Raw genomic sequence first — 13369 nt, 5'->3', positions numbered from 1 at the left:
GATCCATCCCTCAAATCTCAAGAGGAAGAAACTATATTTCCATTTGACAAGAGAACAAAGTGGAGGTCCTAGGATTTTAGCATCTTCTAAGTTTGCCCATAGGAGTGAGATTCATGGGATTTGAACTCGGAATATGTTCTTCGGGACTTTTGCCATGATTAGAATGGGTGAGATTTTTTTTTTAGAAGTGTTTTGTTGTTGTTCTTTTTCTTGTTTTACCTTTATGCATGCTTTGTCTCAAGAACAAGTGGAGATTTCCAAGGTCCTCGATCGTCTTGGGGACCTTGTGTTAGCCAGTGTGAGCCGACTTTGTGAGAACCCCAGCTTCATTTCTTACTTTCCTCTTGTTGGCTTTTAAACACAAGGTTGTCTGGTGTTACGGGAATGCTGTGTGCCAGGCCCTGTTTCTGCAGTTCAGGCTGGCAGAAAAAGGATTCATAAGGCCCACAAACGTTCAAAAGACCAGGTTTTTATTTGTTCACTAAAATTTACTTTAAGAAATCAAACATTTATCAAGAAGCCTCCCTTACACTACTTCTGCTCAGATGGATAGCCGCATCACTCTTCCACGGTACCTGGGGAAAGTAAACAAGGGGATTACCTGGGTACTGCTTGCCAATAGAGTAGCAAGGTACTGGGAGGAGACTAACACTGCCTCCTCCTGACGGGGCCTGTTGTGGGTTTGCTTTACCCCTGTAGTTCTTCTGAAGAATGAGGCCAACTTCCATTGATCTCCACCTCAAAAATCCCCAAGGAACAGTCAGTGGCTTCATCCACTGGTGGACCCAATAACTGAAGAGACTATTGGGAGGCAATGGGGCTATGGAAAATGACAACTGGTTGGAGGAAGCAAGTCATCCTTAGAAAGATAGATCTTGGCCCCGCCCCCTCCTGGTAGTCTCTGCCTACCGGATGCTCTGATGTAAGCAGTATTAGTAACCAGTTGTATGCCCCTGACACTGGGGGAATGCCAAAATCCCTGAGAGAAAATAAGAGCTTTGGTCTTTTGGATGCCATTAGCACTTGACAACGGGAGGTAGTAACTTCCAGCAATAAGAGTGAAGTCAATCTGCTGTGACCCAGTGCACTGCCTCCTGGGTAATGCATCAGCACACAGCCTGCAGAGTGTGCTCCTCGACTAAAGCTTGTGCTGAGTGATCTGCGGTTAGACGACATGAGAGCAAGAGGGCCTGGGTGAGGTAAATTCCTGGCTCCCATATGAGTGTGCCTTGTGGAAATTACAGTGTTCTGTGAGGAGCCGCTTCACTGGGATGACCTGATTGATGATGGATTGTGGGGTTAGAGAGACATCCCTCCCTCCTATAGGAATTTCCCACGTTCACGCTCCATGCCCTTCCTTACAAGAGCGACTCCTACAGTGTGTGATTTCAAGCTCAACAGGAAAAGCATTTGTAGATGCTACGTTAGGTCAATCACTTTGCTTCTTAGAGGTTTAGATTAAAAATTGCTTAATTATAACCCAAGATGGGTCTTATATCAGCTTCTCGGGTCATTCTTCTATGGCCATATTTATGAATATTAAACTGGTTCAAGGTTGCTAATCATTAAGCAAGGGGTAGGGGACACTACCACAATTAGGCATTGTTATAGGCAACTTTCCTGGACTTGCAGCATAGAGTAGATATTTAATAAGTGTTTTTCCCACAGTTCCTAAGCACACTAAACAAGCTCAGCCTACCACTTTAAAATTCAAACTGCTAAGTATTTGTAAAAATAAATATTGCTGGGTTGGGACCTTTATTTTTTTCTTGGTGGAGAAAAACAAAACAAAACAAAACAAAACAACAACAACAACAACAAAACCAATAACATCAAAATGACTATTAAAAAGTATATTATCGTGCCCAGGGTGCAGGCAGGCTGAGCAGCTGCCTGGGACAGGGTGCCTGCCTCCTTCCCAATTTCAAAGAGTGGGTAGTTGCTAATGACAAGGTCTTAGGCTGTGGACAACCGTGGTTGAAGTGGTCTGGGGATGAAGTCATGGGAATTAAGGCATGTTATCTGTCAGGAGGCTGAATTCCCAGAGCTGAGCTCTACAAGGCTGCGCATGGTCTTGGGCTTATTTTAGAGCCGAGTGAAAGCAGGCAATTATCTTGTTCTTTGACTATAATCAGCAGAACAGGATGCAGGTAGCCACAAAGTGGAGTTATTTAAAACAGTGAAGAAAAAAAAATATCAATTCCAAAAGAGAAATCTTCTCAAAGTCTCCTTTTGGCCAGCATGTGGAGAAGACGACGATGGCTGATTCTCTGACCTCTTCAGGAATAGTAGTATCAAACCACCCCCTCCCCCCTCCTTTTGCAATGGGAGGCAGGTGCTCAGGCTCGGAAGCTTCCCCATGGTGATTCATTTTGCCCTCCCCAGTGTCAGCTGGGGTCTCTGGAAAAGATCCAGGGAGAATCCTGAGCTTCCAGCCATCTGTCAGTCAGGGAGTTACCATGGTTACCACCAGGCAGCTGGTCTTGTAAGCCAGCTGGTTCATTCTGGCTAGGGACTCCCCAGTAGCCCCTCAGTGGGGTTGGGGTGGGGGTGGGGGGGACTCAAAATGATCCAGGACTTTGGTTCTGAGAACCTATGCAGTGTAGCATTTGTTATGATATTCCAGTGAGTGTGCGAGCATTAATATAGGTGCAACTCTGTGTTTCTGAGACACTGTCAGAAACTGCTTCTGAGAAGAGAGCAGAGTTGAAGTGGATTCAGATTGGCCCTCAGCTCATTCTGGCCTTGCTACTCGTTATCTCTGTGGGTGTGGACTTGGACGTGTTCTAGTTGGTTGAGACCTGCTTTTGTGTTTTTGGCAAATGGGCTGTTAGGCTCTGAAGAATCCATTGCTTATGGATGGTAACCACATAGAGTGCATCCAACAGCAGAGTGTTACCTCAGTCCTCAAGTCAGAATGCAGGGATGGAAGGCATTAGAACATGACCCCCTCACCCCAGCTTTGGAAGGTGCCTAGGACTGCCGTAATAAACATGGCTGCCTCCCAGTGAACTGTCCATCCTCTACCCAGCTGGGGAAGGCCTGGGCCTAGATTTCACCAAGGGTAGTGTGTCTGCTCCCATAAACAGAACTGCTTGTTTGCAGGAAGTAAAAGGTGAGCAAATAGGAGACCATTTTTGATGGAGAGAGTCACCCAGGACTGCACAGTGCCTGACTGTGCCACTCACGGGTTGGAGCTGACCTCTGTTGCTATTTGGTCAGAGGTGGCCAGTTTTCATGTTGGCATCCTTACATGGATCTGAACTGTCTCCAGTGAGTTGTCTCAGTTACGTCATTATGGCTTGGGGCTCACCGGCGTGAGTGTGTCAGCAGGTGGTCATTTATGTATTTGCCTTGGAAAACAAAATTCCTTCTCTGTGATATATACAGTCGTAGGGGCTGGAGGAGTCACGGAGGTGAGAGACAGATACCACACCAGACTGGCCACGTAGAGTAGTAGTACTGTACCACTGTATTCTTCCTAAGCGGAGCAATTCGCGTACCTGGCTTTAAGCAATGGACTGTTTGAGAAAGGGATTCTTTTGGGGGAGAGTTCTACACTGACAAATAGCAATGAATGTATTAAGGTATTTGAAATCTTTCCAAGTCAGGTTGGACTTTGATCAGCTCCCTTTTAAACCGCCAGGAATTTTGGTGGGACAATGGAGGGTAAGGGATCGAGTCTCTGCCCACTGCTACTGAGTATAAGGCAAGGCACTTGCTCCATTCACCCTTACTAATTAATTTTTTAACTGTCGACGGGGAACTAAAATACCTCAGACAAATTATACAGTGTTTCTGGGGCTGAGAGCTATACTTTTATCAGCAATGACAACGAAATATCCACATTCTTATTTCATAAATGATGCTGTTCTCAAACAAGGATGTACTCACTATTAGAGTGGCAACATGGAGGATTGTGGGCAATGAACACCCCTCCCTCGCCACCTGGCTTCCCCTTCCCATCACGTTAGGTCTTGATTCAATCCTGGTCTGTTTCCTAGTGCATAGGAACAGGCAGACGGTTCTGCTGCTTTGTACCCTAAAGTGGCTCTTGCTGGGTCTCATCTAACGAACAAATGCATCCAAGGTCCGGGACTCAGTCAAAGTAGCCTAGGATGTATGGTGGTCCATGCCAACTATGTTTATTTCAAAGTAAAATGGAGAATTCAGCAATTTAGATGGTTTTGTATCTCCCTGCAGTCTTCCCGACATCTTCAGTCCCTCCCTTTGTGGGCCTACAGAGGTGACGTGATACTGTTACAATTCACCATCATGTTCTAGGCCTATAATAGTCCAGCCTTGTTCTGTTTGTGACTAGAGCTCACAATGCTAGTGGCTGCTCACCTTGCTGGCCCTAACTAAGCATGTATGTAGTGGCCATATGTATTCATTTCCTGAAGTCTCTTTCTACTTCCCCCACAGAATAACCTTGTATGACTACCAAGCCATGTGTAGAGCCAACAAGGAGAGTAGTGACAGTGCCCACGGACTCCTGGACGTAAGTACAGCCTACGATCCAGGGAATGGCTGGCTACCTCTGTGGCCTTCAGGACCCATGGCTCAGACTTTAGGGTAATCAAATGTACCTTACTTAAAACCAAAAAATGTTTAAAGGTATTTCCTGACCTGACTCACTATGAACCGTTTCTGTTTAAACCCAGATCCAGTGATTATATAAGTTAAAAATCAGGCCAAGGTCTTAGATGGATTAATAAACAGTCCTCTTTTTATAGACAAGGGGGGAAGCTTCACTGTTACACAAGGGCATTAAATGCATTTGGTTTGTTTGACAGAAATTGTCCTTCTGAGAGAGTTGATGAGATAGCTCAGTCACTACGCTTCCTTCCACGTAACCTTGAGGAGCTGAGTTTAGGTCCCCAACATGGCCATGTATATCTGTAAGCTCAGAGCAGGTGCAACATGAAGTCAAGAGAATTCCCAGTACAGTCTAGCTGGCCTGCATCCTTCCGCTTCAAGATCTTTGAGAGACTCTGTCTCAAAAATCAAGGTGAAATGCAACAGAGGAAGAGACATCTGTCATTTCCTTCTGACCTCTGAATACACAGGGACACACACAACTGAGTACTTCTCACACACACATGCACTCACACACAGGAAAATATCTTCCTTTTGGTTTTCAATAGTACTTTCAGGCCAAGGGAATAGGTGGGTTCCTCTGTTATTCTCAGTGCTCTCTGCCTGGGAGCTGCTTCACTGAAGGAAGATTTTACAACCTAGGATCAAGGCATACAATGTTATGTCCTTAGAAACCAGCTCCAGCCTGTCAGAAATCAACTATTCTCAGTTTTAGAATGTAATTGGCAATGTACAGAAAATATCAATTTGAGCCTCAATTACCTGAAAACTCAGACACTTTTTCTTCTTTAAGTTATACCTCACAATAGCCCACAGATGTATACAAAGCTAACCCTTGAAATGTGATTTTGGAAATACTAAAAGCCAACCAAAATGTTCACTTAAAGTACAAGATTTTAAAGCCATCTTGTTGAACCTTAGCAGCTTCTATGAGACCCAAGTCCTTGGTGTATGTGTTTGGTAGGGGGAGTGGGTATCTAAGAGCCAAATGGTTAACATGATTCTTCTACACAGAATGAGCCGGAAAGGGACTGAGATACAAAGTTTCTGAGAGACAGCTGAGAAGTTTGACTTTATAGAAAACACCACTTAATGGAAACTTTAGAAGAAACATCACTTGGAATGGGGGCTTTTTGTTTCCAAACTGGCTTTTCCTGCACTTAGTGTGACTATTTGCAGATTTGAAATGTTTCCAAAACATGTTTTCTTCATTCCTTTTAAAACGTCTCTGGTGAGGCAGTACAAGCTACACAGCCTTGGAGATTCCTCAGTCTGTCCTCTCAGCTCTACCTCTGCCCTCCATTCCTTCCAGAACAAAGACACCGAACCGGCCGGTGGTCTAACTCCTTGAGTCTTTCTGGAGCTCGGGGGAAGTGATGGATTTAATGTCATAACACCTAATGACCAGAGGATGGGGATTTGAGGCATTTGGTTTTAAGGAATCGTTGCAGTTAATATCTTTCTCTGATCCTAAACTTAGAGGAAGAGAGCCCCCCCTGGTTCAGGGACTTGATGTTGAAAACCTTACTCAAATCAAAGCAAAAGATAAACAGCCTTGCAAAGCAGGGCGGGCTGGGAATAAGCCCAATGGGTTTCATTTGTTTGTTTGTTTATGCTGCTCTCACTGCTTTCTGGCCTGAGACAGGAACCTTTCAGCAACAGTTAGGACACTATAAATTCGTTCTTGTTTTATTTAAAAAGGGATAATTTCTCCATTCCCAGTTCTGGTTCTTACAATTAAAATGCGCAGAGAGGGGGATTAAGCAGCTGTGGCCTCAGAAACCAAGAGCTGGCACACACTTTCCTAAAGGCAGCTGCAAAAGGTGCTGAGGATTTTCTGGACCTGCTGTCTGGAGTCCAGCTCTCTGCCAGTGTCATCGTCTGTCTCACAAGGCTGCACACCGCTTACATATCTGGCATACCTAGGTACAAAGAGCCAACTGAGGGGGACATGGTATTTTCCAGAATTCAGGAAATTGAATTATCCACATAGGAAATATCACAGAGTAAACAATCCGACTGCTTTTTTTAATTAAAATATTCTGAAATAAAGATTAGGCTGTCAATGCCTTCTTTTATAGCATGCAGGGGATTTTCTGCGGGGATAAAATCACATGTTCATATGGTTATCATTTTTTCAAGTCCAAATATGTAAGTGCGAGAAAGGGCAGCCCAAATCCTACATAATTCATGGAAGGCATTAAAATCAAGTGTGTTCAATTTGTGCTTCTCTCAATGAACAGCACACAGCGATGGAGAACTGCGAGTCACCTTTCCAAAGGGGAGCAGTGCGAATTACCATTTGAAATTAGTTACATGATTCCAGCCCCTCAGTATCAGGCTGCGAAATATTAGCCCCTAGAGGGTAAAGGTTTAAGCATCGTTTGTTGAACTTCCTCCTTCCTCCCAGTGATAACCCTTGTATTAGATCATGTTTATTTTACTTGTAAATCACAGCTCACTACAGGGGAGTTCAAAGTTTGAAAATGTTAGTTTTGGGATACAGTATCTAGGCATTTTCTTCCTTTAGCTAGACCCTCCCTGGTTTTTAACATGATATCCATCTCCCTAGAAGAATAACATTGTCTCTATGTAAAGCCTTAAGTCAAACTACAAACATCTTATGTAATCCATTGTTTTAACGGAGTGAATTCTTCCCTTCAGCCCTATAAGGCCTTCCTCTCTGCAGCCAAGTGGATAATGACGGAACTTGTCTTGTAAGTACCATCTGCTAAGTTCTTTTCAACAACTCTTCTGTTCCTCTGTTTCTCTGATGAAGTGAATGGGGAGACGGTACTTTCTGTTCTCTCTGACCTTAGATCCATGGAGCACCTCAAAGTATTGAACTCTGAGACCACAAAGTTATCTTGTTTTAGTGTTAGTCATTTGCAAGCACTCTGCAAGCCTCCCTGTCATCCCTGAGCAGACTAACCGCTTAGGACACACAAGCCAAATCTATTTATTGTGGTTGCTGTTAAATTTAACACGGATGCCTGGCTGTCTTAATGCTGCCTGGGTGGGCTGTGGTCAGGAGAACACACAGCTACACTGTCCTCTGTTGCTCTGATGTCTTGACTTGGACCGGAGCCAGGTTTACAAGGGCTACAGAGAGGGCTAAGGGCTCTTCCTAGGTATGAGTTCATAAGCTTACTTTATCAAATTGAGGATCCTGGGAGACTTCTTGACTTAGACCAGACTTGAAATGTGACAAAGATGCAAACACTGGCCTCCAAAGGAGAGAATAGATACATTTCAGCAACAGTGTATGCTAGGAAAGAGAAGAATTCCATGACTAGAGTGTTGACCAGAACACCCAACTGTCATGCCTCCTTTTTCTCCCAGCCAGGAGCTAATGCTGTAGACTGAAGCAAACCCATAGCCATTTGGGTAATGGACATTTTGATAAATTATATGTATATGTTTGTATACATACATATATACATAAATACGTATATTAATCCAACAATGTTTACACATCCAAAGGCAAACAAGTGCTCTGTACATAAAAGAGACAGAAGATACAGTGAGGCTAGCGGTAGGCCTTTCGTGGAGATGTAGCTGTTAAGGATAGTAACCAAGGGACTGAAAAGTACATGACTAAATTTTTTCTTATCTCTCACCATTCATTTAGACGATGATTTATATTATCTTTGTTTGCATCCTTCACTAGTCATTGAGAAATTCTGATTTTTTCTGAAGTTAGATTATGGCATGGCTTTGTTACAAGTTTGACCCACTCATTTTGACCCCATACACATTTGCTGAACTCATCCTATACTCCTACAGTCCATGGTTCTGACGAAGAAGAATGCTCTGTTTTTAAGCTTTGAGATAAGGCAAAGGGCCCTTCAGAAATTGGCTGTTTACTGTGGAATAAAACTAGGTTAGAGGATAAGTAAATAAAGGCAAGTCACTAGAGGCTGACTTCTGACCCAATAGCAGACATTTCCCAACCAGGAATCCCTCTCAGCTAGAATCCCAGGCCATGGAAGGGATTTTTTTTCCTAGCAGAGCTGAAACCTAGTGGCAATTCAGTGAAACTCAGCTGGCCACAGCAATGTCCCAAAATGCAATGTTATTTTTTTTTCAAATGGGGAGGGGCACAGCACAAATGATTTGAAACAGTACTGCTCTACCCAGGGTTAGCTGATTTCATAACCCTGTGCTTTTCCACTATTTCTTTAGGTTTCTGGTGGAGTTTAACCTTTGCAGTTGGTGGCACTCCGACATGACAGCTAAAGGTAGGCAGCAATTGGGGTTTCTGTTCCTTAGTGTGACTGATGAATCCTGGGTCCCTGACGTTCTCCCTCAGGGATCACTGGATTGCATTAAACCGTGCAGGACAATGTGACAGTTGTCCCTGCTGTGCTGAAGCCTATGCCGTGCAGTGGGTTACAGAATGCCATAGATCCTTCTAACCCAAGTTCACTTCGACCTGTGTCCTCCACAGAGGCAGAAGAGCTCCCTTTGACAGGGTTTGAAACCTTCAGAAAGCTGACAGGCAACATGAAAGGTCAAGGAAGGCAGACAAGCCACCATGTCCCGGCTGCCAGAGTATGCAGCTTATGCATGCTAGTTTTGTCTATACGGCCACAGACACATGACTTAATGATTTGAGTGGTGGTTAGTGGATATTCTCAGAGGCCCAAGTCTGCAGTGTGGCTAAAGTTTAGGCTTTAGTTTGTTTGTTTCTGCCTTTTCTGAATTTCTGCATTCACTTTGTTTCCAACTACTTACAGCAGTATTTTTAACTGTGAGATCATTAAGTGGTATAACTTGGGTATTGAATATTGCCATTGACTTTCACAGCATAGGAGCCTTCTGAGTGGATTTTCTGAATCCCCAGACATTTACTTCTGTTCCTTCCTGAGTCCTTTCACACTGGATCCCTGCTCTAGTCTACTGCCATCTTGTGCCAGGCATGGCCCTGTCAAGCCCACTGGGCTGATACTAGTTTTGAATTGTAGGGAGTATTTATTATTCTAGTCTAGAAATTCAATGTAAGAAAGTAACTGAAATTGTTAAGAAACTTGTCATAGTTGACACAACATCACAATATCAAATAATGGTTTGTTAAATTTCTCCTAGTGAGATCAGCTGGGAATTATGATTCACACGCAGAAAGGTCTATTATAATGATACTACAGAGGTTTCAATTAAGTTTTTAAACTATTGGTATGCTTAGATAGCCAGGGGCAAGGACTCATGCGGGTAGGCCCCTCAGCTACTCAGAAAGCTGAGGCAGGAGAATTGCTATGAGTTTAGGAAGTAGAGACTAGCCTGAGCCACACAGCAAGATCCATACCCTCTACCAGAAATCACAAAAATACATTAAATGCTAAACAAAAGCCAAGACATAGGACCAGTGGTGGGGAGCTATGGAGTTAATACAGTGAGAACTAAGCATGAAGAATAGGAAATTAGTAGACAGCAAAATATGACTCATAATGACATAATGACGCAAAAGACAATTATATCCATTAAAGAGATGTTACCTCTGGTATGAATTTGCTTTTGTTGATATTACACATATTGTATTTTTTTTTTTTTTGAAAAGTGGGGTAGGGCAAAGTAAATCAGTAGGGCCTGAGGGCCTGGGTTGCAGCTTGGTTAGTCTCTCTACACTGCCTTTCTATAGTGCCAGTAACTGGGAACACGGACCCACTCGATTTAAATGAGGCTGTGCTGGCTCTAAGTGGCTGTCTAACTCACAAGTTGAACCTTGCCTGTGCAGGCAAGTCTGGGAATCTCTGGCTTCTGAGATGCTTAGTACAGGTTAATCAGATATAGCACAGGTTTGAGGTGTGGGCACTGGAGCACATGTGTACGAGTCCAGTGTAACAGTGTTTGTTCATGCTTGGGGGTGGTGACTATTTCTTAGAAATAAGCTTTGTGCTGAGGGTAGTAGTTAATTTTTTTTCTAGCATCCCTCTTCATAAGCAAGGACGGTTTTCTCTCAGCGGCTTCTCTGCATAGCTGAGAATGAGCCCAAACTTTTCAATCCTCCTGTATCTACATCTGCCTCTCCAGTGCTGGGACGTTGCCTCCTTTATTCAACGCTGAGCTGTACATCTTCCTCCCTGAATGGTAGCCAAATAGTCTACCAACTGAGCTACATCCTCAGTCGTCAAGAGAGACCATCGTTATGTCCAATTCCACTGCCAGAGCTCCCATTCTCACCTTGTCCTGCCAATCAAACATCTACGCCAGCTTTTCATCCCAAAAACTTCATTCCAAAGACTTAACAATTATTTTTCCTTTTCTTTTCTTTCTATCTTTTGAGAGCCCATGGCTGTGATCTTTGCTTTGCCTGGAAGAGTATTGTTTAGCCGAGGGAAAGTTCTGCCTCCCCGAAATCACTGCACTGTCAGGAGACAGTTTTGATTGTCACAGCCTGCTACTGGCATCTAGTGGGTAGAGGCCAATGAGCTGCTGGACATTCTACAGCGCTCATGACAGCCCCTAAACCCTTAAACCGACAGCTGAGTCAATGGGGCCAACACCGAGGAGCCCTGGCATTGGTTGGAGGAGCACAGATCAGGGCACAATGGCATGAATGCTACAGACACTCTAGAAGGTTCCCACTCTGAGCTTTACATCCCCTATTTCTTCACAGCTGTCCCAACATGGGTCCAAATGAGACTGTGCTACTTTATTTCTCAATGCTCTGCCTTGGGGGTCTTCTCACACCCCTCCTGAAAGATAATTTCCAGATATCCCTTTACTCTAGACTACCAGTTCTCCACCTGTGGTTTGCAACCCCTTTAGGAGGCCACACACCATGTGTCCCGTATATCAGATAATTTCCATTATGGATCCATAACAGTAGCGTAATTACAGTTATGACCTGTCAACAGAATGATGTTACAGCTGGGGGTTACCGTGACATGTATTTAAGGGTCTCAGTATTCAGGTTGAGAACCACTGCTCTAGACTGTGACACCTTCCCAGGGATTATATAAGACAAGCTGGTTCTTTACATCGCAGCCAATGGTGTGCTGGCATACAGTACTTTACCATCTCCAGAGTGCTGGGAAATCCCTTCAGATTCCCTTCAAACCCCTCCCTCCATGTTAGCTGAAAGGAGGCCACTGGTATTACATATCACCAGATCTCTCTGAAGACACAAGTCATGTAGACCTAAGCCTCAGCTGCCTTTCTTTCTTTGAGCAGGATGATGATGTGGACCTGGATTCCCACATGTGAGCTGTGTCACTCAGGCCCATTGCCATCTTCTCTACTGGGCATTAATATGATTTTGCTATGTTGTATATGAAGACATTGGAACGGGTGAATGGATGTGAATTCATCCAGTGGATGTTGTTATTAGAACATTTTGTTAAAAGACTATGTAAATCCTGAATCCTGTGTAAATCCGTGTAAATCCCGTGCAGGGGAGGAGTGGGCTCAGCACCATCTTGACTTGCAATTCATTCTAAATTTACCATTCTCTCACTAGTCACTAGATAAAGACTCTGAGCTGAGACATGCGTCTTTGTTTTAGCTAAAAATGGAATCCATAATTATACTGTTTATCTGCCTCATTTCCTTGATGAGGGGACTGTGGAAGCCCGCTTCTACTTGATTACCACAAAGGTCTCATTTGGGTGAAATTTCACAAAGAGAATGGAGCTCGCTGGCATCCTGTTAGGAATGGGGATGCATCCACAGAGACAAAAGGAGACGGAGGCTATTCAAACGACAAGTCTACCCATTCCTGATTGCCTGCGCTAAATTACTGTGAACCCAAGTCAGTTATTCTCATCAGGGACATTTGTTGCTAAGGGGAAATTCAAGCAATCTGATTGTGTGCATGTCCCCTTGCATACTCTATGGGGAGCAAGTGGTAGGTCACAGTGACTTCAGCTTCAGACACTCCTACAACTGGAATGGGACACAGGTCAGAGGATCAGCAAGTGTGGCTCCCGGGTGAGACTGGACCCCATCACTCTAGCTGCATGCCTTTGAATAGACATCTTACTTCCACAGACGTTTAGAGCCTTTGTCCGCCAAATTGCTTATTGTGTGGTGATGAGGATTCCTCCCAGATAGATGCACAGTAGCTCTGTGAGGAAGCGTCTCCCGAGATGCTGCTGAACTGGTTTAGTTGTTTGCATTTCAGTGAACTGTGATGATGGAAGGCTGAGCTGAGACATGCGTCTACCATATAGCATAGAGCATTTGCCTAGTGGAGAGGATGTCCTGGATCCCACTGCGGCACGGCAGGCAATCAATATGTACATAGATAAGATTATGGCAAACCACTCTTTGTAGGACTCAAAGCAGATCGTCGTGCCCAGATTCTGAACCACAGCTGTCCCTTCTGAGAGAAGACGTGACCTAGGCTAGCATCAGCATCTTCGAATACCCTTACCTTTGTTAGATCATACGTTTTGAATGCCCAGACTTAAAGCAGAACCCAGTAAGTAGATTCCTGGCAGCTTCGGTTCTTGGTTTGAAATTCCAAAGATAAAAAGTACTTTCTGGCAGATATGTAGGGTGTTTTTCACGTCCTCTAGACAGAAAGGTCCAGGTTAGTTAGATTAAACGTGTCCATGGCTTGGCGGGATAATTCGTAAAATTGCAACTTCCAGCCTATCTACGGTCATGCTGTAAATAGAGTCAACATGTATCACTCCATCAGCCCGAGTACCCTACAATTGTCAAAGGAAAAGAATTTCATCTCCAGGAAGGATCAGGGCCAAATGAGCTTCGCCATGGACATTTTGGACTCATTCCACTATAATAGGGCCTGGACAATTAGAATTAG

The 13369-nt window shown here is 44.1% G+C and overlaps 1 protein-coding gene across 1 annotated transcript in view; it reads left to right on the top strand.

Moving 5' to 3' along the window:
• The window catches only part of Cacna2d3 (calcium voltage-gated channel auxiliary subunit alpha2delta 3), an 804703-nt gene that overhangs the window by 752134 nt on the left and 39200 nt on the right, over positions 1-13369 (top strand). The window contains exons 32-34 of the mRNA XM_032919383.1: positions 4426-4501; positions 7264-7316; positions 8785-8840. Of these exons, the coding sequence (XP_032775274.1) occupies positions 4426-4501; positions 7264-7316; positions 8785-8840 (185 nt within the window). The remainder of the gene's footprint in view (positions 1-4425; positions 4502-7263; positions 7317-8784; positions 8841-13369) is intronic.

This window comes from Rattus rattus, chromosome 13 (genome assembly GCF_011064425.1).
Source record: "Rattus rattus isolate New Zealand chromosome 13, Rrattus_CSIRO_v1, whole genome shotgun sequence".
In the NCBI taxonomy this organism is placed as follows: Eukaryota; Metazoa; Chordata; class Mammalia; order Rodentia; family Muridae; genus Rattus; species Rattus rattus.
This window is presented reverse-complemented; position numbering and strand designations above follow the sequence as displayed.